This window comes from Lissotriton helveticus, chromosome 1_1 (assembly GCF_964261635.1).
Source record: "Lissotriton helveticus chromosome 1_1, aLisHel1.1, whole genome shotgun sequence".
In the NCBI taxonomy this organism is placed as follows: domain Eukaryota; kingdom Metazoa; phylum Chordata; class Amphibia; order Caudata; family Salamandridae; genus Lissotriton; species Lissotriton helveticus.
Genome location: NC_136057.1, coordinates 907,338,306 through 907,366,080, shown reverse-complemented (window position 1 = coordinate 907,366,080; position 27,775 = coordinate 907,338,306). Strand labels below are relative to the sequence as shown.

The 27,775-nt window shown below is 41.8% G+C and overlaps 1 protein-coding gene across 1 annotated transcript in view; it reads left to right on the top strand.

Moving 5' to 3' along the window:
- Positions 1-23,791, top strand: part of PLXNC1 (plexin C1) — a 510,673-nt gene extending 486,882 nt beyond the window's left edge. Inside the window, exons 28-31 of the mRNA XM_078676006.1 lie at positions 5,377-5,524; positions 8,146-8,286; positions 9,149-9,223; positions 17,916-23,791. Coding sequence (XP_078532132.1) covers positions 5,377-5,524; positions 8,146-8,286; positions 9,149-9,223; positions 17,916-18,020 — 469 coding nt within the window. The 3' untranslated portion in view covers positions 18,021-23,791. The remainder of the gene's footprint in view (positions 1-5,376; positions 5,525-8,145; positions 8,287-9,148; positions 9,224-17,915) is intronic.
- Positions 23,792-27,775: the final 3,984 nt, after the last annotated feature.

Genomic DNA, 27,775 nt, shown 5'->3' with positions numbered 1-27,775 from the left:
TCATTCTGTTCCATCATAATTCTGACATCACAATATTTTTGACACAATAATTGTGTCTCAGAATATTTTTCAAAACATATTTTGACAGAATACAACTACATTAGGTGAGGAGGTGAAAGAGGAGGAGGTGTAGTAGGACTGGCAGATAGTGCCCTTATTCCACGTGTGCTGGTGCAGTTAACTCAACATATACACACATTCACATACACAAGGCACACCAATGTAGATCATCGCCTCTGGTCCAGACCTTTGGACTTGGGGAGGAGCTATGCTTCATGCAAACCCTTCAAGTTCCCCACAACACCACCCTTAGAGCCCTGGTGCAAGAAATGTGCTAGGGTCATAGTCTTGATAGCAGCAGAGGGTGCTTGGGAACGTTCTAGCGCAGGGTAGTCATGCAGGGTAATCTTGCAATGACCTGTGAAAGGACGTAGCATGACAGATTCTTAAAATATCTGTATGAGATGCATTTACATTAATGCAGATAAAAAGCTAATTTCTATGTAGATGGTGGTTATCATTAGGATTTCATGTAGAACCATGCTATAATAAGAGAAAGTGTTTACAACAAGGGGTGGTGATGGACAGAGTCTCTGAATTAAGCAGAGTACTCTCACCCAGTCAAGAGATCAGGGCTAGATCCAACACCGTTTTTTAGCTCATTGCACCATCCCAGTTTCAGAACCTGGCTGTATGCAAATTAGTCTGTCCCTGGCCCAGGGCATCATGGGAACAGGTCAGACCAGACTACAAAAGCCAATTCTTACACTGGGAAGGAAACAAGCTTCCGGGGACCGGTTTCTGGCATTACAGCCGTCTTCAGCCCGGCTTGCTTGAATCCTGATGGTGCAATGAGCAAGGGACTCACATCTGAGTATACCCTTCCACGCTTAGGGTGGACAAAATTATTTACAACAAGGGGTGGTGATGGACAGAGTCTCTGAATTAAGCAGAGTACTCTCACCCAGTCAAGAGATCAGGGCTAGATCCAACACCGTTTTTTAGCTCATTGCACCATCCCAGTTTCAGAACCTGGCTGTATGCAAATTAGTCTGTCCCTGGCCCAGGGCATCATGGGAACAGGGCAGACCAGACTACAAAAGCCAATTCTTACACTGGGAAGGAAACAAGCTTCCGGGGACCGGTTTCTGGCTGAAATGCCAGAAACCGGTCCCCGGTAGCTTGTCTCCTTTCTGGTGAAGAATTGGCTTGGTAGTTTGGTCTGCCCTGTTCCCATGATGCACTGGGCCAGGGACAGACTAATTTGCATATAGCCAGGTTCTGAGCTGGGATGGGGCAGTGAGATAAATAACGGTGATGGATCAAGCCCTGATCTTTGGACTGGGTAAGAGTGGTCTGCTTAATTCAGACACTCTGTTCATCACCACCCCCTTTTCTGTATCGTTTTTGGCCACTATAGGTGTGGCAGGGTATACTCAGACATGAGTCCCTTTCTCACTGCTCCATCAGGATTCAAGCAAGCCGGGCCGAAGAGGCTGAAATGCCAGAAACCGGTCCCCGGTAGCTTGTCTCCTTTCTGGTGAAGAATTGGCTTGGTAGTTTGGTCTGCCCTGTTCCCATGATGCACTGGGCCAGGGACAGACTAATTTGCATATAGCCAGGTTCTGAGCTGGGATGGGGCAGTGAGATAAATAACGGTGATGGATCAAGCCCTGATCTTTGGACTGGGTAAGAGTGGTCTGCTTAATTCAGACACTCTGTTCATCACCACCCCCTTTTCTGTATCGTTTTTGGCCACTATAGGTGTGGCAGGGTATACTCAGACATGAGTCCCTTTCTCACTGCTCCATCAGGATTCAAGCAAGCCGGGCCGAAGAGGCTGAAATGCCAGAAACCGGTCCCCGGTAGCTTGTCTCCTTTCTGGTGAAGAATTGGCTTGGTAGTTTGGTCTGCCCTGTTCCCATGATGCACTGGGCCAGGGACAGACTAATTTGCATATAGCCAGGTTCTGAGCTGGGATGGGGCAGTGAGATAAATAACGGTGATGGATCAAGCCCTGATCTTTGGACTGGGTAAGAGTGGTCTGCTTAATTCAGACACTCTGTTCATCACCACCCCCTTTTCTGTATCGTTTTTGGCCACTATAGGTGTGGCAGGGTATACTCAGACATGAGTCCCTTTCTCACTGCTCCATCAGGATTCAAGCAAGCCGGGCCGAAGAGGCTGAAATGCCAGAAACCGGTCCCCGGTAGCTTGTCTCCTTTCTGGTGAAGAATTGGCTTGGTAGTTTGGTCTGCCCTGTTCCCATGATGCACTGGGCCAGAGACAGACTAATTTGCATATAGCCAGGTTCTGAGCTGGGATGGGGCAGTGAGATAAATAACGGTGATGGATCAAGCCCTGATCTTTGGACTGGGTAAGAGTGGTCTGCTTAATTCAGACACTCTGTTCATCACCACCCCCTTTTCTGTATCATAATAAGAGAAAGTGGTTTAGATTTTGCCTAACCTATCCTTTGTGTCTCTGATGATAATGCCAACACATTTGTGTTCCCACACCATCTTCTATGAAGACACTAGACACTATTTCACATCCATATTTGGATTTAAGTTAGGCGTTAATCTATCAGTGTTGGTGGAAAAGTACATAGAGTGGAGACTTCATTCACTATACATTCTGCCGCTGTGCGTCACATAAAGGCTCCACGTCAGCTAGAAAAGAAGAGGGCTCATGCCCAGAGACTTGCTCTGCAGGTGGCTGCTGAAAGACTATGTCCCCACCTCATCCATCTACCTGAATCAGGTGTGTTCTGCTGAAACTCCTGCCATGATAAATCCCAAATCTGCTAGTGATTCCTGCTCTTTTTGAGAATAATGTTTAAACTACTGTGCCAAGGTATTTGCTCTGCTCTTTGCACTGTTTCTGACCTGTGTGTAGGAGATCCTGACCTGTGTGTGGGAGATGCTTGCAATGCTGGTGTAGCTGTGCCCTTCCTAAAATGGTAGTGCCCAATGTTCCAGCTAGGCTAGTACTTCTAAATACTTTAGGCATATATCTTTAGTCAAATCTACTTCAATCATAGTAGCCACCAATTTTGTTTGTCTTTCAGTTATATTTGGGTGTTATGGAAATGTATCAGTGGCATTGTGAAACATTCTTGTTGGGCTTACAAGTTTAACACCCATTTTAGTATGTTATATTCTAGTCTTCAGCGAGTTGCATACATGTCACAGCATTTACCTTAGAGCTCGCTAGATATTTTTCGATATTATTACTTAAGGGATAGCTTTACTTTCAGAGACCAGAGTCAATAGTATCCGTGTAAAGTGAGGAACATCTTTCCTGACAGATGCCACTCTTCTAAGAAAAATATAACCAATCGTATAACTGTCTTATCGGATGCCTGATCCTGTGATACCTCTGTAGGATAGTGTCCTTGTCTCACTGTCAGACTGTGACCTGTATAACATGTATACCCTAAGGTGTATCTTTGTTATATGAAGTCTGTGCCTGCGATATTTTTTACAACAGAATGCAATTCTGCCTAAAACCTTACCTGGTGACATTTCTGTAATCTAAGAGAAGGGTTTCATGCCTGGTGTCTTGGTGTGTAGGATTTATTCAATATGAGAGATGACTTAGTTTGCCAGTAAGACCTTGGTAAGTTGAGGGGTTGTTTTGCTTCAATATGGTGTAGCATGTAAGGTCGATGTAACCTGCCGTTAGGGGCCTGTGTCACAAAGTGCTCTGTCGGGCGACGGGGAGGGGGGGGGACCTGGGGGGATGTGGGTGCCACCGAGGTCTTTGCCAGGACCGATTTTCGGCCGATTTTGTTACAGGGTTCTGCAAAAATGTCCCTGTAACAAAAACGGCCCCCTGGGGCCCAAAACCGGCCCCCCCTTACGTGCGGCGCACCGAGGGATTGCCCGGTGCCTGCTACGGCCAGTCCGGCCCTGTGTGTCTATAAAATATGTAAAATTCGAGGGATGGCATTCCTGTCAGAAGTGTAAGGATAGCTATCCCCTCGAACCTCTGAGATCTCTGCAGCATGTGGAATAGGGCTGGTGTCTGAGGAGTGAGCCTGTACAGTCTGCGTAACTTGAGAGATATGCAGAACTTCAAATGATTACTTTGACCTCAGGAGTTGAAATCTGAGACTGCAACCTCTACATGTGAAGCATTGGTGATAGCTTTCCTGTGTGACGCTTGAGCCTGTGTTAACATCTGTGTAACGTGAGACATTACTTTGAGGTTAAAAGCTTGAATGGGTATGATTAAAGTTATATGAAAAAAACTCAGTTTACTCAAGTCGGAGCCTGTGACTTCTATACTGAACTGAACTATCTCTACTTCGAAATACTGTAGAAAACTTGATTGTTTAAGCATCTTTCCTCAATGACATTTTTTGAATAATGCATACTATCTACATTCACTGGTGTTTAGGTTCCTTCTTTTATTTTTAGTTTTCTGTAGCACGAATGTGGGTCTTAGTGCAAAATGGCGCTTTACAGAGAACAGGAGTTCAGTTACGCTTAACAATCGACATATGCAAACAGTTGAGCATCAAAACAGAGCAAGTACGGTCACATCATCGAAAAGTTGGGCAGTGGAGCTTGGAAAGGGGAATTGGATGAAATGCTTTCAGCCAAAGTGTCTTTAAACCAGTAGATGTTGAGTTGCTTTTAAAAGGTAGCGGGACAGGGGGTCGTACATACATCTGGTGGAAGGGAGTTCTGAATCTGTGCACTGCCTACAACGCATGCTTCATTCAGTGTGCTTGCTTGAATGCTGAAGGCTCCAGGAGAACCATTTCTGCGTTCCTCAGCACCTGATGAGCTCCAGCAAATTTCAGTTTTTCGAGCAGATGAGAAGGTATGAAGTCCTGGGGGTCTTTGTGAGTGATACAAGCAGTCTTAAATGGAATTCTTGTTCAATTCGGAGTTGTTGAAGAGTTGCAAGGATGTTCAAGCCTGACTCTGATCTTGTCCTTATTCCTTGTGGGAATTTCATCTTCGTGGGGTGCAATTTGTACAGATGACTAATTCTTAATTATCCAACTAGGGGGTCCCCAAAATATTTTTTTATGCAGTTCCACAGTCATAGTGGAAGTGAAGATTATACCTCCTGTGAACTTGCCTAAGAGGGTATGAATGAGTAATAACAAAGTTGTTCCGAGCAGGGGTCTCCAAAATATGTTTGGCTTAGGGTCCTTAAAATCCTGAACATGTTCCTCGAATGAGAAGCTTAATTTTTGATGAAATCTGCAAGAAAATACCGAAGCAAAAATTCTTAAAACTTCAGGGAAAACATAGATGATCTTAATAAGGTGCTCGTTTACTCAAGAAAGTTCTGCAGCACAACTCCAGTCACCTTCGGCCACCACCTTGACATGAGTGTTTCTTTTTCCATAACCAGCCTTCCTCTGCGTTTCTGGGTGAATATTCTGAAGAACCCCCAGTTTGTCTTTGACATTAAGAAGACTCCCCTTATAGACGGTTGCCTGTCCGTGATTGCGCAAGCTTTCATCGACTCCTTTTCACTCAGTGACCAGATGCTTGGCAAGGTATAGTATTTGCTTTTTCCTCTTCTCTAGGTATTGTGTAACTGTTCGTGACATTAATAGGGCTATGTTGTCGAATTATATATAAACCGCTCAAGGCTTTCTAAGTTGTTAGGAGGTTTAGGATGGCAATCGTAAGCCAAGTGAAAAGGGTTCATGGAGTTGTAGTTCAACAAATGAAAGTTTGTCTCATTCTGTATTTGCCTCCTCATTACAGAAGAAGCTTGCCCTGCAGGCAGTTGTTTTAGGAGCAGGCATGTTGTCAGCGATAGTATATCATTACAGACAGCATTTAAAGTGAATGCTCCGAGGATACTCACCCCACAATTACCTTACACAGAGTTATAGTACTAAATGAGAGATTGATTAATACAATTGTGGCAGCAAGGCTAAGTGGGGCCAATCACACCATTTGCGAGTGGATTCAGAAACTCTCTCTGCTCACTACTTACGAAGCTGTAGAGTCCTGCCTTTTGCCTGGTTACCGAAGACACCCCCACGGTGCTTTACTCCATGTGAGCCTTGGGATGCATTGGTTTGAGAGCCAAGAGCGTCCGTCTTATTCTAGACTGCCATGCAGTGAAGCTAGAGCTTTTAGTTTTCTTTTTTTTAGACTCTATCGATTGGTTGTGCATGTGCATATATGCACTCTCTGTAATATTGTTCTTTGCAAAGTACAGAATGTAGTAATTTCACAGAAACTGAATACAGTTTGCTAGGATCACTAGTGTTTGCATAAGAATGTAGAAGTCCAATTTTTGAGCTTGCAAGCCTTTTGCAAACACAGTCAAATAAGCATGCGCTCTGATTCACAGAAGGGACACACACAGTTAGGGAGGGTCAGCTGACTGCACTCTAAGGAATTTACTAGAACAGTGACAGCACATAGCTCTTGAGTTCCTTCATGTGCCACCTCCAGCTAGGAGGAGAAAGAGTGGTCCCTGCCGGAGCCCGGACAGCCTTTTTCCTGCATTGCAGAAATTGGAGTTTATGGGATGGACTCTTCTGAGTGAAAGCAATGTGGAATGTCTCATGTGCAGTTTCCCAAGGGAACCAAACATATATACCTACTGCCTCCACCTAGATTTTAGCAATCAATGAACTGCACCTCCGCCACCTATCTCAAAACAGGCACTCATGCATTTTGAGCGAAAGTCGTTTTTTTGGGCTTGAGGGGGATAAAGAGTTCGGCGTCAGTTGCATTGCTGTGGAGGGCATGAAAGGTCATGAAGCCGAACTCGAAAATTTAGAACTGGTCTGCACAGCACACACAGTCCAATGACAAGTCTCATACTCACTTCAGGTCCCACAAGCATCGACACATACACAGGGCAGGGATGGTGGATACTCCTGTATTCCCACTGTACCTGGCTTCTTATTGCACCCAACCCGCCAAGGTACTCTTCTTGTTCTTCTCCTGCACTTGTACCAGGCACTCCACAAGCCTGGAGGCAGAAAGTATGTGGTAATGGGCTGTTCAGTGTGCAGTCAGTGAGTGACTATATTGAGGAAGGTAACACTTTCTTTGTCCCCAGGGAAACAAGTACATCACTAGGCTACCAAGATTCCTTATCAAGATTTGTAAAGGTCTCCACCTGGCATACTGCCAGGTCTGGTGACGACCAGTGATGCGGGTTGATGATTGGTTTGGGTCTCCCCCAGCAACAGAGTAGTCAGGCCAAGCTGCACTGTTGGAACATGAGGCGGCACATCAACATGGTCCTAGCACCGAGCTCTTAAACTTGAGATGCCTACTGGGGAACCGCCATTCCCTGGCATTGGAGTAGCGGTCAGAGGCCGCAATATGCTTGGCGGGACCGCCGCAGTCTCTCCTCTAAGGTTTACATTGAGGTTCTTCCTCCATGTAAACCTTGGAGGAGAGGAAACAAAGGGGACCCTACAGCCCCCCCCTGTGCCTCAACTATATGTATATGCACACAGTGAGGCATGATATGTGCCCCCCTGTGTGCATGCACATAGGTTCCTGTATGGCATGGACTTTCGAGTCCATGCCATGCAGGAACCTTGTAGTGCGGTCCCATTGCGGTGCCTTTTTTAAAGGCACTGCAGGCTTTAAAAGAGGCACTGCCATGGAACCACCACGCCGGCTGCCTGCCAGACTTCTGAAAAGTAGGAATCTGACGGGCAACTGGCGGCGACCTTCGGCAGAGTGGTTGCGAGCCAGTTTGCACCACCGTGCCACCGCTTCACAAAAAGTAGTAATCGGCCCCTTAGTGTTACAACTCACTATTTCAAAGTCTCTAAGAGGTAAGGAAGCAAAGTACTTTTTGTTGTCTCCAAGAGCCCCCACTATGACTGAGTTTAATTAATGTATCATAGTGGAAATCTGAGGAGATGACAAAGAGGTCATATAACACATCATAGACCATGCAGATTATATGCCTGAGTACAGGAAGTTCTTACCACTTTCTCCATGAGGTTTCTAAACCAAACAGTGAAATCAGCCAAGATACGGCTAGAAATGTATGTTGATATTGTGTGCTTCAAACAATACTTTTCCGTTGTAAAATACAGAGAATGAAGGATGCATAATTCAGGAAACATGAAAATAAAATAAATCGGAAATTGAGGACTATATTACACAATAATTGTTTTTCCTTAAGGAATCACCAACAAATAAGCTTCTGTACGCCAAAGACATGGCCCGCTACAAGCGTGAGGTGAAAGAGTACTACAGCAGTATCCAGAACTGTCCTTCTCTCACTTCTATGGAGTTAGAAGCATTCCTGAATCAGGAATCAAAGGTAGGTAGTGTTTTGGTAATGTGTGTTACCTGGCACTGAATGTTGATGGCTAAGTGTTTCATACATGCATATGAGAAATAACCATGGCTGCTGCAACTTTGGGCGGCTGGAGAACGTCTAAAAACTCTCCAGCAGTAGATGTTTCTGAATGCCAGGGCCCAGGTACTGGATAGGCAACCAGGGGTTTCAGGTACTAATATTCCAAATAAGAAATCATAAATTACGAACAATGACAATTCACAGTATGTTTATTATTCGGTAGAAGTGGTTGCAATTTATGCGCCAACTTCTACTGATTGTATTGATATTTTGCAAACCAACGTATGTTTTAATATGTTGGTTCACAAAATACTGAATCGTAGTGGGTCACAATTCGACCTACCTCATTGATATATGGATGAGATAGATCACAAAATGAAACCCATTACAATTGACTAGACTAGTCAAATCTAAACAAGATTTATTCGATTTAAAAGTATAAATCATAAAAGCAATTGTGAAGGGTCACAATTTGCTTAGAGTCACAGGCAAGTTGGCTTGCTGGGGTCATGAGACCATTATGTTTGTGGTGGCTTTTAAATATATAAATATATATATATATATATATTTATTTTTTTATCTAAAAGACCAATAGAACCACTTACGTTCCAAGTAGCCCTAAAACATCTGACTAACTGCACCCCATGACCGCTGCTTCAGATGGTAAAAATTAAGTGTGCAATAATTTTGTCCAATAAATCAGTCTTACAGTTTTTGGTCAGTTGCTTGAGATTACTGGAACCAAATTATGTGCAGTGTTATTATTAATTCTGCACACATCTGCCTCACAGTAAGTGTTATTTACTACAATGCCTTGTTTCAGAAACATGAAAATGAATTTAAAGAAGACACAGCAATGCTGGAGCTCTACAAATACATCACAGGCTATTATGATGAGGTAGGATTAATTAATTGTACACTACAAGAAATATGCAGTTTTTGTAAAAATGTGTCTTAACAATTATTGATGTAATTTTTTAAGTAATCTCGTTTGATTAAGTTTCTCTTATAATGAATACATCTTAAAGTATTACTTTAAAATCTGTAGTAAAAGATGAATAAGGTCTCTACCTATTTTGGATGGCTCAGGTAACATATCTATGGATAAACTGTTGACATACACCTTGATCGTGGGATGTCATTTTCGGTGTGTTTCTTAATCTACTTACCTCCTTCATACGGAAGGGTTGCACAAAGATGTTCTTTTTGGTGGTGATTAATAATCAAAGACAGTAATCATGCCATAACCATGGGATTGTCATACAGACAAAAGGACAACACGTATATGAGGAATTTATCCCATTCAGTTATACTCTTCTGGCTCTTAGAGACCTTAACAATCCTATAGATAAGGTTCTATATCACCACCTGGTCAGAGCAACATCCTAAATTCCAAGCTGGCTTCAAGGGTGTTTACTCTCATCTCCTCCTAGGAATGCCAAACAGTAGCCAGTAAGATAATATTGGTTCAGGTGGTCAGTATCCATGCAGGTGTCGACTCTATGGAGGGAAGAAAATATATCTGTACTTGGCTGTGTGTTAATTGTGGATAGTCCTCCTAATCCAATGTTTGGCCGCACATAAAGTGACCTGACGTTATTCTCCTTCTTACATCTTGACGTGGGACGTGATGAATTTAGGTTTCCTTCAGCCTTTCTCCTCTTTACAGCTTTTTTCACTGTTGTCGAGACAGGTTGGGGAAAGAGAGCTCTCCAAAAAATCTCCCTGCCTGTTGATGAGAACCAGCATAATGCATACCTGTGCAGTCAATGTGTCGAAGGGTCCCATCTCTTTATCTTACAATGGACAGTTTGGGGCTCTTCTGGCATAATCTCTCTAAACATTCACCTTTAAGGCAGCAAAGAAGCGGCCTGTTACCCAGGGCTGCCAGCATGCCAGACCTTTCATCCAGTCTCCTCATGGGCTCAATCCAGAATTCACGCAAATGTTTTCACTACACAAACACCCACACACCCACAAAGGCATGCCTATAGTCAGGTACCAACACACATAGATCACCTACAAAGGAGTCCCTTCATCAGGTACCCTCACATTCTGTCATCCTTAACAATAAGCCTCCAGCACCTCCTATGGTATCTCTGATCTTGCAGCTGACTACACAACTGGAGATCTGGTCAGGTCTTACATCCCACTCTAACATGCCTGCATAGAGAAACGGTGTCTATATCAGAATTTTAAAAATGTCCACTGTAACACATTACTCTACAATTCTATTAGCACTTCCCTTAAATTAATATTTATAAAAATATGATTCTATGTCTGAAGATAAAATCTTTATCAAATAATAATGTGGCTAACTGGGAATCATAGAGGGCATTCAGTAAAGATGGGGAAGGGAAGACAAAGCAACTGACAGAACTAGGCATCATGTACAATTATGTTAGGAGGTGGAGGAGAGGTAGTGTTCATCTAATAGTAGGTGTTTCAAGAAAGAATGGGATCAAGCAGTGCAAAACTGAAGAATTATTGGTTTAGGCGAGGGTCTCTAGGAGTAGTGAATCAGAACATATTGAAGTTCCTGGCAAGGTAGCAAGAAGATCTAAGTGAAGGAGATTGTAGATGTAGTTTATAGATACTCCCAGCGAAGTGAGTATTTTGGTTATATGGTACATTTGTCTGCTTCCCAAAATTAAACTGGCTCTGATGTGGAAAGCATCTTCAAGCGGTAGAGGCGTACATGGTGGATTTTTGGAGTTTGGCAAACTTAGGGGCAAATGTATTAAAATGTCTCGCAATGCAGCACATCAAGACAGCTTGCTGAGCTGTGTTGTGTGACAGGGAGATGGCAGGAATGCTCTATATTATAGCCTTATAGCCCGCCGTAGAGGGCTATACCGGCTATTAAAGGCCCTCTCCATCGTTAAAGGCCCCGAGCCGAAGGCGAGGGCCTTTAACAAGGGAGAGGGACTTTAATAGCGGTATAGCCCATCTACGAAGGGCTATAAGGCTATTAGAACATTCTGTCACTAGTGGGCAGAATGTTCTAACAAAAAAAACAAAGCCTTTTGAAAGCGTGAGGGGATTGGAATCCCCTCAGGGTCCCTGAAGCCTTTGTTCACAGCCAGAGCTGTGAACAAAGAAACATTGGAATGTTGGAGCTCCAGGCTTATACCAGCCATTATAAGCCCAGAGCACTCCATTGTTTTCAATGGAGCTCCCAACATTCCAATGTTCTAATTAACATTATATGACTCATTCCTGTCCTCTCCTTGTGCTGGCGTACTATGTGCTGCCTAGCGTCAACACAGGCACCCTTGCGTCATGGTGCAAGAGTGCCTGCGTTGCAGGCAGGATTGTTTTTGTGCATGAAGGGCCACCTTTCTGCACACAAACAATCATTTGAGGCGTTTCCCTCTTCTTATGTGCGCTGCAAAATGCAGCATACATAGAATTGAGAAAAAAAGAGGAGAAATAAAGATATTTCCATGGGAAGGCATAGCTGTTTGACGCATTTCCTGGTCTACCACTCATGGTAAATCTGGGAATGCACCAAAATCCATGAATGGATGCATGGGAACACCCATGCTGCCCCCATGGAACGCGTTCCCGGGACAGATAATGCAAGGCGGCAACTTGTGCTGCCTTGCTTTACTCCAGATTTACCAATCCACACAGGGCCACCCCAAGTGGCCTTGCATGGCTTCTTAATTCTCATTCTAGGTTTTGCGTCGCCCTGCGTTTCCTTGCAGGTTGCAAAGGTGACTCAAAACCTTTGATATTATGCTACTGAGTCCGGAGAGAACCAGGATTTGGAGCACTCACAGAAGGTCCTGGTCCAGGGAGGAACAAGCCTTGCCTTGTGTGAGTGTCTTTGGCTATGTTGTTACTTCTGATTAATGAGATGACTTTCAAGAAAAAAAAAAGAACATTATGAGATCTTCGTGATGGTAGGCTTACAGTTAGGTAGGTAGTGTCAGTAACATCAAGCCAGGTCAGGAAAGGGTTGTAACAATGAGGGGTGAGCTGAAAAGAAACTTGCTTTTTAAAGGATTGAATTATAAATTATGAAGAGTCATCCAGGTTTGGATTTTGGCCAGAACCTCCATTAAGTCAGAGGTATTTTCTGGGAGCACACATTGAAGTAGTCTACCTTTGGCATGCTGATGATGTAATATTCCCATGTCATTAAGACGCTCACCAAGTGGATTGAGATATAACTTGGATAGTGCTGGTGTCAAAATGCCAACTCTTAAGAATGTTAGCAAGGAGAGGCTTGGCACTAGAGTATGTGGACATTATTGAGGTCATCTGAAGCTGCAGATGTGTTTTTAAAGAGCAGAGAATCTTGGCCGACTCTCAGAAAGTATAGGAAGACCCTCTGAGAAAGGGAGACACTTACTAGATTGGCCCTGAGGGTGCTTGTTGTGCATGAAGATCATCAGCTAAATTAGGAGGGAATGGTGAGAGAATTGATTACAAGGTTTGAGGTGGAAAGAGGTTTTTATAATTGCGATTTGACATATTGCTTTAAGGTGGGACCAGTGGTTCAGAGATTATCTGCAGATAATAGAGGGTTGTTTGAAGTTAAATCAATTTATGAATAAAGATGTTTGAGTAATATGCTAAACAAATCTGACATGTTTGCCGTATTGTCTGGGTTGTCAACAGCAAAGTTGGTCGGAGATTAGTAACATATTTTACTAGTTCAAAATGTTTTTGGGATGACTCTGCAGAATCAATTTGGATTTTGATGGAAGTGGATGACACTTCAAGGACATGTCTCTTGTGCACTTTCTTTGCAAAGACAAGATTTTCTAGTTTGAATTTGGATGGGTTAAAGTATCAGATGTGTTTTGTTGTTCTGCTATTATCATGCTCTTGAGCGATACTACTTTTAAAGTGAAAAAAATGTATTTATATACTTACCAATCACATTTTCAAGTGCTGTAAATAAAAAGTGTTACAATAGCCCATCTCAGCTAGATGCTTTTGGTTAATTCTGATGAGAGTGAGTGAATAGAATCTTAGCGCATACTAATCTCTGAGGCACATTTTAAGACATGGAAGAAAGGTAAAGAGGAATTGTGGACTTGACGCAAGGGACTGCATGAAATGTATTTATTGTTTTGCTTAGTGCTAGCTGTGTCCATAAAACGTTTTGCAGCACCGCTGTGTTTATAGAGATAGTCAAACTTCGAATAATTTCAGCCTCTATTAAATATTTTGAATGTTGACAGGTGTCAGTGGCTTTTTAAATCTGGACAATACAATGGGAACTCCACAGTTGTGCACCCATAACCCAAATTGGTTTACCTCTGAATTTTCCGGTTGAAATGTGTCTGTGTGACCAGGATGGTTTTTATTTAATCTCAGGGAGTGATTGTAGATGTAGTGTATTGTGAGCTTCAAGTTGTACATTGGGACAATGCCCTTCAACGATTTGAAGAATTAACACCGTCTTTTGAAATGTATTGTGTGTGCCATTAGTTACCAGTGAATCTCTTTGTGGTCCAGGGTGATGTGTTACAATTTGCTCAGGTTCAGATATAGTTTGCCAGTTTTGCTTTGCAGTGGAAAATGGCAGATGCCCCATAAGTAAAGCTGTCAGTCCTATCACCACATTTAGAAATTAGTAACTTGGCACTGAGCGACACATTTGGGCAGTGGGAGAATGTATGAGGTGTAACTTTTAGGATATGAGGGGTGAAGTGTGGATTGAATTCCTATCTCAAATAAAGGGAGCTGTGATGGCATACATATATATATGCAGCGTAAGGGGCGTGGTGATAGATTACTTAGTACAGAGACTAAAAAGGGTGTTTGATCCAGTGAGGCCTAATATGGGAAGAGATCAATATCACAAATAACACGTTGAGTACCCCACTAGGCTAATGATGAAAAATAGTTAAAGAAACACAACCTACACATAAATTTAAGGGGATTGAGAGTTTATCTCATACATCAATTTATATTATTTTTTCATAGTTTTCAATTTGATGATAGTCTTATCCGTTTGGTATAGCCAGTACACAAACAAGCAGCACTTTATTATGGTTCAACACAAAACATAACACAAGATTAACAAAAACATTTGAAACACAAAATGAATGAAAATACGTGGGTTGTTGTCAATGGGTCCACAGTAGCCAACCAGTGTATTTTCCCTTAACCAAATGATATTGGGGTTATATGCTTAATTTTTCCTTCCCACACACAGCCTTGTGAGATTACTTAGTACATCATGTCGTTTATCTCTAGATATGCTGGATGATATCATGATAGGAAGCTTTCATGTCAAAACATTAATGCAGGTCTAATTTAGGAACGATTTGAAGACACTCCTTTGAAAGAACACTACATCATAATGCAGTAAAAATTCAATAACCAGTCACCTCTCTTATCTTGGCTTAACTGTATATTATTGCTTCTGACCATCTACCGAGCTCCACTGCCTTTTCAGCAAGGTTTATGCTGTACAAATGCAATGTAGCTAATCAGTTTGTTTACATTTTGATTTTAATCGTTTGTTTGGGTTCAGGGTTCTGAACCCTATTTTTCAGAAGATTAATTTCCCTGTGTTTTCCCGCATCACCTATCCTACTCCACTTATCCATTGTCCCACTGCTGTTTCCAATTCACATTTTTGTGTTCTCCTGTTTTTTATAATACTTTTTTAGTACTTTTGGCTTGTTATATCTCTTGTCCACCACAGCTCAGTTTACATGAGAAATGCGATTTTGCACTTTTCTTAGCAAATCACTTTATTTATCTGCATGAAATAATTATTAAGAAATGTAGTTAAGTGTGCACATTTATTGAGGGGTTCTTCAACAGTGTGGCAATCAGGTTACTGGTAGCCAATTTATTCTGCTTACTTTGCAATCAACCATGACAAAGTTTTCAATTAAGTTGGATTCCGCTATCTGTAACATTTTCTGCAACACTTAGGGGCTCATTACGATGTGGGGTGAAAAGCCTCCTCCCGACAGTTGGAATCTCCTCGACCGCATCAGAGCCCTTCCGACCGACTCAGTTGCTTTACATTCCGACCGCCCAATTACGATGTTTGTGGTCGGAATGTAAACTATGCGGTCATTCCGAATCGGTTCCGAGCGACTTGCTGAGGATTCGTGTCGGTCAGTGCCGCATTGTACAACTTAATGGACAGCGTTTCTGCCCACGGGATTACAATGTAATTTTCAAACAGCCTTTCCGGGTTGGCCTGTCTGACACAGAAAGGCTGTCAGAAAGTGACTTTGAGGGCCCCTCAGCCTATCGTTGTTGGCCGAGGGGGTACCTAAGGGACCCTCCTGTAAAAACCCTGAACTGCGACACGACGCATGATTTTCCGCACACACACCATTTCCCCACACACACCATTTCCCCATAGGAGTCAGTGTTACTGCCGGTTGTCGGGCAGAACACGGTCTACTTTCCAAAATTAACACCTCGAAAAATTGCAGGTGTTTTGATCAAGATTTCCAAAAGCTTCCTGGCTAAGACAAACAGCAGATGGAAATACAGACATCTTATCTACAGCCTTCGGATCGAACAAACTCTCAGGTGTTTCTTACCACCAAGGTTCAAACAGTGCACCAATCCACTTTGTTAAAATGACAAAGCAAACCAAAACGAGACATTATCTGGAAATGTATGTGCTTGGTAGACTTATAGGATACACTGCCTCTCTTTAAGATGAAGTGGTATGCAGCTTTTCTGTTCTAGTGCTATCCCAATACTAGTCAGAAAAATTTGAAAATTTCCAGACAAACGAAACACATTGTGATCATCCTCATGCTTAGACTGAGTTTTGTTGAAAAACAAATATATATAAAAGACTACCCTGAAGAGTCTCTAGACACTGATCTGAATTCATAAGGACAGCACAACATTAGGGCTTGATTACGATGTCGGTATTAAAGCATTCTGACCGAATCGGCCTCGGAATGGTTTCTGACCGAATCGGATTCAGGGAGTCCATCCAACCAATTACGATGGTCCCGGATACCATTCGGTCGGACTCCCATTGACTTCAATGGGAGTCTGTGTTCCGACCGAATACATAGGCTCCCATTGAAGAAAGGGGTGGGTTGGGAAACCGTGCACTCTGTGGCGGGTACCCCTTGGTGCCTGCCACCCTGTGCATGGTCTGAAAGAGGGGTCTCTTGGGTACCCCCATGGGCCCCATTCGGAAGGCACTGGGTGAAGGGGGGCCTGCTACGGGCCCCCAAAATCAGATTCCGACAGCCAATCCGTGTCAGACAAACCGATTCGGAAAGACTGTCTGAATCCAACAACGTAATCGCTCAGTTGGTATACTTCTACGAGTTGGCTCTGATGATACGGTTCCTCCGAATGCCATGGGAACCGACTCGGAAAGTCAGAACACTTTCCGAACATTGTAAACGGTCGATCGGAAAGCTTTCCGAATTGGTCGGAAAGACGGGTTCCGATTCAGAGCCTTTCCAAATGACATCGTAATGGAGCCCTAAGAGAACAACATAGATTTAATGGATACTTAAAACTTGGCTAGTGGATGACTTGAGTCATATTTCCAAAGGAAGGGTGTCCCAAAGATGAGCTCCAAGGCTTAAAAGTCTTTTAACACCCATAGATTTTAACCGGAAAGACGCTCAATGCAGCCCTCCCAAAACTGACAGTACATACAAGTGGTAGTTGTGGAATTTCCCTATGATATTGTGGGGTTGTGTCTTGGATGCCTCAGTGGTATGGGTCAGTGGTATGGGCAGGAAGCCTTGAAATGGATTCTGGTCTATACCTGGAGCAAGTGTAGATTGTTTTTAACAGTTGATATGATAATCTTCATCCCTTTCGTTGAGCCTGATGTTTTCCGTAGCCCCAAGAACCATAGCATTTAGGTACCTGGAACAAGCTAAACGATGACTCCCCTTGTAGTAGAACAGATACAGATCTTTCTACCTCTGTAGATGTCCCAAGGATTGTACTGATACTCGGTGCCAGACTGAATTATCTGATACCTCTTCCACTTCGGATACTGTCATAGAAATGACAAACTTGTGGGTCTCAAAATTCTTATATCAAGGGAACATATCTGGGCTGTTGAGAAGATGAGGAACATCTAGGGTTGGGGGGAATAAAAAGAGTTACATTTTAACTGTGTTGCCATCACCCAATAGTAGCAGGGAGATAATTGACATGCATCTCTGTGTCCCATGAAAACAATTTCATCTTCTATGGTTTTTTGTGATCTTCAAAAACATTCACTTGTTTACTACTTTGGTTTATTAATTGGGCCTCTTCTCTCAAATGAGACAGTTGTGGAACAAAGTATACTAGGCTTCCTAATCCAGTATTTTAAGGATTTAGCACCATACAGGAGATAGCATGTGGCTAGCTATTGAAAACAGTTACAGCATGGCAATTAATGACTTATTGCTCTCGCCTTGAAACAATGATTAATCCACAAAGTTATAGTAAAAGAAGATGATTTACAGTGCCTGTGTTTCTTATAGATTTTAGAGATATGAGTATTGATAAAAAAGTGTCGTTCTTCTAACAACCCTGGATACATATTCAGTTTCGAAAAGCAACCACACAGATGGAGAGAGGTACTTAAATAATTGCGTTCTTTTTATTTTATGTTACAGGTGTTAAGCAAGCTTGAAAAGGAGCCTGAGCTGGAGGAAGCCCGGAAGCAGCTGGTGCACCTTAAAGCCATGTTTGAAGAAAGGAAGAAATGCAAGTGGGAATGAGATGAAGAACTGAGAAATACAGACATGCACCGATTCTTGTGGAAATGTTAGCAACATTGTTTCCGGAAATGTGGTGGTGAACTCAGTGTCTCAGTAGAAGTACTTTGGGTTATTAATGTAGTGCCATTCCTGCCTATTCTAGCCATCAAAGGGTGTAAAAGTTAATCAGGCAGTAGTTAAATGCTTTGTACATTCCGATTTTTAAAAGGCAAAGACAATATAGAGGACCAGAAACAGTAACCAGTGTAACGGTAAAGACCTCCACGAAGGTAGGATCATGTTTGCAATGCTATTGCTTCATGGGGCTAACTATGAGAGGTACACAGCTTTGTGTTGCCTTGTAAAGACTTTGTAATTGTCCTTGGTTGGCTCTCATGTTGTAATTGTTCGGGAATTGGAACATACATGGAGATATGAGAGACGCAACTGGAAGGCGACACAAAAAGCTAAACCCCAACATCAGCATCATCCGGATATGGTTATGCAATATATAACCTCCAATGCGGCAGGTCCAGATTGCACAAGGATGAGGTGACACATGCTGCTACTCTGAGAAGTTTCAGTGAAAAAGTATGCTTACAGTTCTTTATGGCAAAGCACAACTCAAACAACTCACACAAAAAGTAGGTAATGCTAGAGCTATGGGTTTACCATTAAGTGAGCTTTATCCACTAGTAGCACAAGAAAATTAAAGTATCCATATGCCAATCTTCACTGGCTGCTCACCATGACCAGATTGAACCAAGAGGAGATAGGGAAAATTTAGTGACACCAGTTCAGCCGCAGAGCAATCGAAACTGAACTCCCTTCAAGGCTGGGGTGGAAGGAGGTCCTTCAAACATTCAAACTTTGCAAAATGGGACCTAACTTCACTCTGTGATGCTCTTCCTCTGATGCAGCAAAATCACTCTGCATTATAGCACCCATCTGGGAATCTTCAACCTCCCCAGAGGTCATGTTCAGGATGGATAGCGACTGTATAGTGATGGTTACATTGGAATACGTGTTTCAAATGTTATTACTCTACGTCTGAAAAATGGACACTATATTTGGCTAATGCTGGCAGTAGAAGTAATAGGCATAATAAAAGCGGTTGATCTAGTGCGTTGCAACCATTGGAATTCCTTTGCTTAATATTCCATTCCATTGTTTTGCGCCTATGTGTGCCATTACAGAATGTGGACAACCCTGTCAGGCTTAGCCTCCAACAAAACATCTACGTAAAGAAACCCAGATACGTGTCAGGCTTAGTGAGCCTAATCTTTGATGTGCTTCTCGAGTCCCTATGCACAGCCATCTATGGACCCATGCCTAGTCTTACCCCTCTTATCTAGGGAGATTCATGGAGAAAATAAAAAATACATGTGGTAATGGGGCTGAACAGGCAGGACTGTTTACTTTTGCTTCCAAGTACCGTCACATGACTCATTAAGGCAACAAATGACCTTATTGTTTTTATGTTTAATCTTTGCAAATACTACAGAAACATGAGTCAGTTTACAGTGCAACTCAACCAACCAAATTTCGTGTTTCAAGCCACTGCGCACTGAATCAATCAATCAAGTTGACGTTTCCTGTTTTTCTTTTTTTTCTTACTGTTTTCTTGTATAAATCCAGAGTATTCATATTTATTTTGTTATAGGAAGACCATTAAATCCATATCTGAACAGTTAGAAATTTCTACAGCAATGTAGTATGTCTCATTAGGATTGTAAGATAGTAGGACATAATCCCTCAGCCATTTAGACTAAAAGTCCTAATAGAAATTAGGCAAAAACAGCAGTAGTGACTTGCAGCCTTAATTTAAATTTGGCTGACACAGTACTTCACCGCATACATGGTGAAGTTCCCTGTCTGCCAAATTGCTTGTCCACTCACTCTATTATAAGTTGGATGCACTTCAAGATTTCTGTCGGCAGAGTCGCCAATGGTTCTGCCAGGGAGATCATTGACCAATGGCCTGTCAGCTATTAGACTATTCACAAAATTTGAGATACCATTACAACAGTAGAGGACAGGGTTAATCTGCAATAAAATGTAAAAGTATCCCCAATTAAACAATGTAACAGAGCTTTTTACGGTGCTAACTCCTTTCACTCCTCAATCATTCTGCAAACTCAAAATATCATGAATCCAAATATATGTGACAATGTTATTGTTTATTATACTATACCAATATAAATAAAACCAGTTCAGGATTATTAAAAACACTGTTTTTTCAGATAGACAAAAGGGCTTTCCTCTCTGTGCAAATACATTTCATGCATCAAATGCCCCATGTTAAAAACTTTTGTTTAAAATGCTGTTTAGAAATCTCATGCACAATAAACAAGTTTAAAAACAACACAGATATCAAAAATATTCAAAATGATTCAAGTAGCATATAGTTGTCGACGCAGAGTTTCGCTGGATGATACTTGATATAACCACCATCTTCATGACTCTAATTATGACAACAATCATTTCTTGAAAAAATACATAAAATGTAATAACTTTTTAATACAAAACATCATCACATATACAGAGTTCAGCTTGCAGTGCCACTCTCATACCCCCAGGCAGTTGACACACTTATTACCCTTCACTTATGTACTATTGGAGACATGCTCGTTATTTATATGCTTGTGTTAATAATATTTTCAATCGCCCTCTACCTTTTATCGATACTATTTATTTTGGGTCGATAGGATTTATTTCTTCTCCTCCTTCCATGTGTACATTTAGCTTAATTACCTGCATGATTGTTATCCAGGAAATACATATGGGTGTCAAGGATCAACTTCACAACGAATTGTTGTTCTAAAATAAAAAAAAAACAAGCTTATATCACTCCATCTGTATATGTTGCATCACACCTCCTGACTTGTTATTTGCAGCTGTGATCCCTTACCTTGTTAAAACCACTCCCTATTATGCCTTCAGTGTCCTTTCATTATTCTTTCCGTGTATCTTTGATAATCATAGAAAGGAAAACCTGGAGGATTCAAACAAAACAAATCATTAAATCTATTCCAGAGTCCTTCCTAGTAATAATGAGACATTCCTAGACATGGAAGGAGGAGGAGAAATTAATCCTATTAACCCAAAATAAAGTTGCTTATTCCCAGAAGACGTTTTAGTGGTTCTTACTGATGTTTCTGTAACTAATGACCCAACCTGGAAGACCAGTAGATAGTGCTTCAGCTGGTCCTTTGTCTTTGATCTGTACAGCTTGTGTGACCCTGCCAGGATATTAAGCTCCCACCAGTATACAACCCCAGGTCACTGAGACACGCTAACCCTTGACCAAATCAGGCTGTACATGGCAGCAATACAGATTGCACGAGCACAGTGCATACAGCAATCCTTCAGCCAAAACAACAATAGCACTACAACTAAAACATGAATATTTAGTTTGAAGCTTAATGCCTGAGCCTAGTCATGTGTTTCAAAGGAAACAAAGAAGATGACGTACTGTATATGTATGAAAACACTCCAAAATAAAAGCACATGTGAGAAAAGAGATGTTTTTAGAATGCAAAAGAAGTAAACCAAACAATTAATTGGTATAAGTATAAACATGTAAACGTCACTTCATTTTTCTGTATTTAGTTATCCTGCTTAAGTAGGAAATCGCTAAAGGCCAGCAAGCCTTACTGCAGGTCTGGCAAGCCTTGCAGCAAAGTAGACCTTATTTGTGTCAAAATGTGAGCCAAGGACAGCCGCCTCTTCATTTGTTAACAGTTTCCTCCATTCTATCAAATGACTGAGAGAAAGTAGAATAGTCAACATCAATCATCCACTCCGGTTCAAAGAGAAAAAAGGTTAAAAGAATAAGCGGTAAAACATTTGAAACCTATGACTGGACAGAAACTATAGCAAGAGGTCAAATGGCAATATGAGCTCACAAAATCACCAGCAGGTCCTTTCACTACTGTTGGGGTGTAGTGCACTATTTTGTACACTAACAGCACTTTCTGTTGCATAGACATTCATCAGTGTTACAGATGAGCTGACTAACGTGGATTTGCATCCTTTATAGCTTAATCTCTATGCTCTGAATGTATACTGTAGTCAAATGAGAAACAACACGTTTTTCTTTACCTTTTTCTGTTGCCACCATTTTTTCCCTGTACTTTCATTACATTTTATCTTACTTCAGCTTTGTATTTCACCTGAACAGTGATACTATGTTGTTTCTACATTGTTGAAATGGGGTCCTTGTAGCCCTCGAAACGGGCAGTTTTCCTGGATATCCAGTATGAAAAAAAATTGTGAACAAATGAGGTTTAAGCATTCCAAATATATTCAACCATATTTCACAAATATTCATGTTAGATGTGAGGAATTGTTCACTTGTTTGTGGCAAGTAGAAACAAGAGTTGGACGCCCATGTCATTGGATCACTCCTGCCTTGTTATCTTTTTCCTGAGTAGATTGCATGTCATTCACAGTCCATGAGCTGTTTCACTTCACATGTAAACAAAGGTTTTGGGGTAGGACTTCACATATTGGCCGTTTTTGGTGGTACAATTCTAAAAAATACTGTCATTACATTTTCCAAAATAGTCACTTATAAGAAATAAGGGGTTGTGGCAAAATACACCAGAAACAAATGTTTCAGTCATCAAAATCCTCAAAAATTTTCTTCAGTGCTACAAAAGGCATGTTCCTATACATATAGAGTGCCAAATCCCAACTTTAGTCTGTACAATGTTGTACTTGTTTGTATAATTGTCTTGGTTAGTCTATAAACCCACTCTATAATGTACTTATCTAGTATTAAAATGTGTCCATGATCTCACCCGACCTTGCCCTTTCCTGATCCTCTACCTTCAGCCATCTATTTACTTGTTTAATGTACAACCCAACCTTGCTTTACCATCTCTGGTGTTTCCAGCCTCCTCTAGAATTGGAACTTTTTCCTTCCTGGTACCCGTCATGTATGTAGCCTCTTCTTTGACCTAATGTCTGATAAGAAGAGTTTATGAAGACCTACTTCAACTCAGAGAACCTTCAGGCTCTACTACCTTTTCTGTACAGATCATACCAGGAACATCCCTGGAATATGATGTGTGCCTAACAGATGCAATATCTAGCTTTCTGTGACCAATCCCTTCTTAATTAAATCCTACCTATTGATGGACCTTCTGTACAGCATAATGGTTTGAGATACTAAGAAAATAAATACAAATGCTGTTGTATTAAATTAAATTCCCCAGTAACAACTTCTCATTTAATTGCTCAGTAGGACACTCCTGCTTGACCTTCTGTTTTTCAGTATTACTGTCCACAATTTCTGCAAATAAGTAGAGTTCTTGTCAGAAGGGAATTACACTAACTGATGATTCATGTCTTCTTTCTGCTTACATCAGGAAACCTAGTTCATGCTTGTTGCCAAAATAAAAAGGGAAGTCTGTTTGCTTACTTGATATTTTTAACATAAAGGCACTTTCTCAGCATTTTTGTATATCATAGTATTCTATTTTATCCGATACAGGTCTTTACTACAAATAACTATGCTGTTAGAACCAGAAGTTTTAAACTATTGCCATGCCCTTGTTGTTCCATACAGTCAGATATGTTGGGTTGCGCTACAGCTTGGAATTGCAATTTGTATTAGTAATGTACATTTGTAGTGAAAAAAACAAACACTCTTAATACTAACATTCACACTGAAATAAAGTTACATTTATAAACTGTATGTCCATTACTAACACTATAAATTATGTATAAATGTTTTGATTCAATAATCGTATTAATGTGAATAAAATATATATCTTTGTAGATAACTTCAGCTTTTGGAGATGCCTTTCTTAAAATAAATTTAATTGTCTTTTTATATCGCTACTTCTACGAAGGAAGAAGAGATGTGTCCTAATCTTGGCTAATACATTAAGAGCACAACTAGTTGAATGCAACTTGTCAATGTACTCGCATTAGCCGCTGTCAAGCAATCTTCAGCAATGATCATCCCAATCTAAGATAGCGACACAGGATTATGTCTGGGCAGTACAATGAATGCATCTCTTAGCAATGCAACCTGTTGGTTTCTACAAGATGTTTGACTTCTGTCTCCGCAACAGTTGAAGGATCATTAGTATAAATCCAGATATCAACGCGTTTCCCGTACTTGGCTGAATATACAAAATATATGGGGCAGGCCCTCAAATGCACTCCGTATCTGAGTATGAAATTGCTAAATGTGAAGTTTGATACTCCGAATTTATGTAGTATGATCAATGGTGTCATCGGCCACACGAAAGCAAAAAAGAAATTCTTTTAGGGACAAGAATTCTTACTGACAAAGGTGGCATGCTCCATCATAGAATTCTGTCCCACTCTAAGCGGGTGGTGTAATGTCAAGTGGGCCGCACAATGTGGGGGGGTTCTTTAGTCAGAAGCATTTCACTTCCTGTGTTAAGTACTTGTGTATCAGTGATAATAGTGGGTGTAGTGTCAGATAGATCAGAGAATTAAAATTGTCTCAAGCTCCCCAAAGCACTTTAGACCTTTATTTATTGGAGCTGAGGATCTCTGGCAAGAATAAAAACACAGAGGACCAGTTGAACCAGAGGTTGTCTGTGGTCCCTCTCCTATTGTTGATATGTTTCAAACGCTAATGCTCATATGGTCATGTAGCAGTTCTTCAGGTCCTTTTGGTTGAACTCTACTTTATACAGTCAGTGCCCACATCTACAATGGTGTGATTATTCTTATTTTTTACAGTACTATATGGGTTATTTAAGATGAGTCCTTCATACTTTTTGTTCCAAGTGATATAACAGCACACACATATTATTATATGTGCAACTTATTATTGGTATGAAGAGCATTGGCTCTTTCGTATATAGGATAATTCTACTCATTCCAACCTCACACATAGTGGAGATGTGAGCAAATACATTAAATTCACTTGTGATCCCCGCAAAGCAAATCATCTGGTCTCGTATGTAACCAACGAGGCAGTCTTACACCTTATTTAAGACGAATCCGCCCCTGTAGGATACAAATGAGCCAGCACCCAGGGACAACAAATCTGATGCTCGAAATACTCTAACTGTACTCCCCTTCTGACCAAAGTTCACCATTAACAAAGCGCTAGTTAAAGGAGAAAGCGGACAACCCAGTCTTGTACTTCCTCCTTTGTTGTATTTAAATCATGTTCAAGAAAGGACTTTAGTTTTCTTAGAAAAATATAATTACACTGTTGGAGTGTGTTAAATGTTTAATGAGTGCCTTTGAAGATACCCTGTTTCCATGGAAGTGTATATCACATAACGTTTTGCATAAAAACATGTTTACAATGCATTTGCCACAGGCGTTTGCCTTCTAGGAGTAGTCTAGGGAAGTGTATGTGATGTGGATGTTACTTCTCTACGGAAAATAAACATTTTAAAAATTAGCTTTTTAAACACGCAGTTAGCGGGTTTCACACATTCTCGCAGCCTGGTATTTGTATATATTATTTGAAGGTATGACGGAAGAGAGAAGATTTCATAAGTCTCTTAACCCCTTTGATGCTTGTGACGGAACCATTCCGTCATCAGTCACGGTTGAGCTGTACAGATGACGGAATGGTTCCGTCACGACCGCACCCTGTTCTGGAATATCCAGCACAGGGGGGGAATCGGCGCCGCACGGAAGCGGTTAAACCTGTAAAGGTCTCTTTGTTGTCTCAGCAACAGACTCAAGTTATTCTGGGTTTCCTAACTCCACGTTATTTTGTGAGGTGATGGAGAGCATTGGGTGGACTATAAACCATGATTTTCTAACTCTGCAGGGGAAAGGGTAGTGCCCAGTGCTTAATTTGAGCTGGTGGTCTCAGTTGGGGACCACCGGCACTCACTTTTGTGAACTGACACTTACTTTTTCACATTAGACTTTGACCCTGGGCAAGAAAGAGGAAAAAAGAAGAAAGGAGGAGGAACACAAAAACAGAAGAACAGTGACAAAGGGGGGATGCAGGGATGAAAAAGAATCTGCAAGTGTGAATAAAGGGGCAGGGAGTGTATGGTAGTGCAAGAAAGAGGTGTGATATGGAATTAAGACTAAGCCACCAAGATATTCAGCAGTCCCATCTTTTGGCAGAGCTGGACACAGGCTTCTGAGAAAACCTTTGGGTTGGTGTATGACATGCTTCTTGCAGGTGTAAGGATTGACACAGTACCAATCACAGAAAGTTACCCTCACAGTGTAGGGTATACCTTAACTGGCTAAATATCTACAATCTGACCCTATTTGAGTGAGCAAATGGCCCCTTTAGTGATAGCATAGACCGCGCTATCCGCAGAGTTAAAAGGCGTCCAGTACGAAAGAATTCCGGCAACCTACCCCTCTTTGCCACCCTGGCAAGAAACATGTTGACCCATGTTTTTATCACTTTGTGAGCCGTACTGGACCATTGTCTCCCACACAGCCACCACTTGTTTTTATTTATAACAAGAGGACCTACGTATTAAAAACTACCAAAGGGTTTCTCTTAGTTATTTTTAAACCACATTCACCAATTTACACACACTGCGCCTCCACACAAACTTCATCATGGCATCTTATTTTCAAAAGACCTCCAGCAAAAAGCCCCCTCGAGGGACCCATTGGGCATTGCAGCACCAGCTTCTGAGCAATCAGATCCCCCAATTCCGCTTGCCCAGTCTCCACCGACTGACTGCTTTACTCTCCTTTTTATTTGTGACTTTAGAGGAACTACATGCTCTTTGTGAATACATGTATATTTGGGGAGCATGTATGCTGGACCTTAGACAGGCTCCCAGGGCCCCCTTGTTGTGTTTTTGCAACATAAATGCATCATATCTTTGTAAATATGGTGCCTTTGTGAAGTCAGATGCAGAGCCCGGATCCTCTCCACCCCTGGGACCTCAGAGTAATAGTCCAGGAGAAAGAGGAATAGAGCGAGATTCATAGTATTGCCAAAGATGGCCCAGAAGAGGAAGCACTGCGTGGGGGCTCATGGGTATGTTAACAAATGGCCAGAGATTACTCCTCAGAGAGATACCCCAATGAAGGGAACAATATAAGGGGCTTTTTTTTGTGAAAAAAGGCCATTCATTAGTGCAGTAGGTACTGCTGCCAGGTGTGTAATAGGCCACTGCTGTTCAATTATGGTTCTCTTACCATGAAGTGGAATTGGGGCCTATTTTCCTTGTTAGCGTTAGAGCCTAGGTCACCCGTGCTGCTTTTTAACACAAAGGGGCAGAAAGAATCATTGGTACTGCAGGCACCAGGGCCCAGAGGAATGAGGCGCCAACTAAATCCTAATTATGGCTGTTTACTCTCCTTCCTTGCTTGCATTAGGGCGCACTGCACAATTGCCAGTGTTGATTTAGGCCTCTGAGCAATGGTCCATCGGAGGGGAAAAATTAAAGCAGTGGAGACACCTTTGTTTGGTCTCAGAGATATGGCAGAGAAGGGGGTGTGTCTAGAAGGGAGCCCATGTTTTTAGCAAAGGGTAGAAGAGAGTGTCCTCTTTGCAAGGTAGTAGCTAACACTAGTGAAGCTGGTGCTTCAGCACTGCATCCCAGGGGTCGAAGTGGTGAGACAGCTAACCTTGAGGGGGCCACACTGCAAAGTACATGGAGGGCCCCCCCTCATGCTCCGGACCCAGTCAGGTGTTCTAAGGCCTATCCGTGCACAGTGCCGGAGGGAACCCCCTAGAGTCTGGGCACTGGCTGCAGTGGCTATTGGTATGCCACTGAGTCGGAGGGGCCCAAAGCATCACAATTATGACTGTCTCGCTTTAAAAAATTGGGCATGGA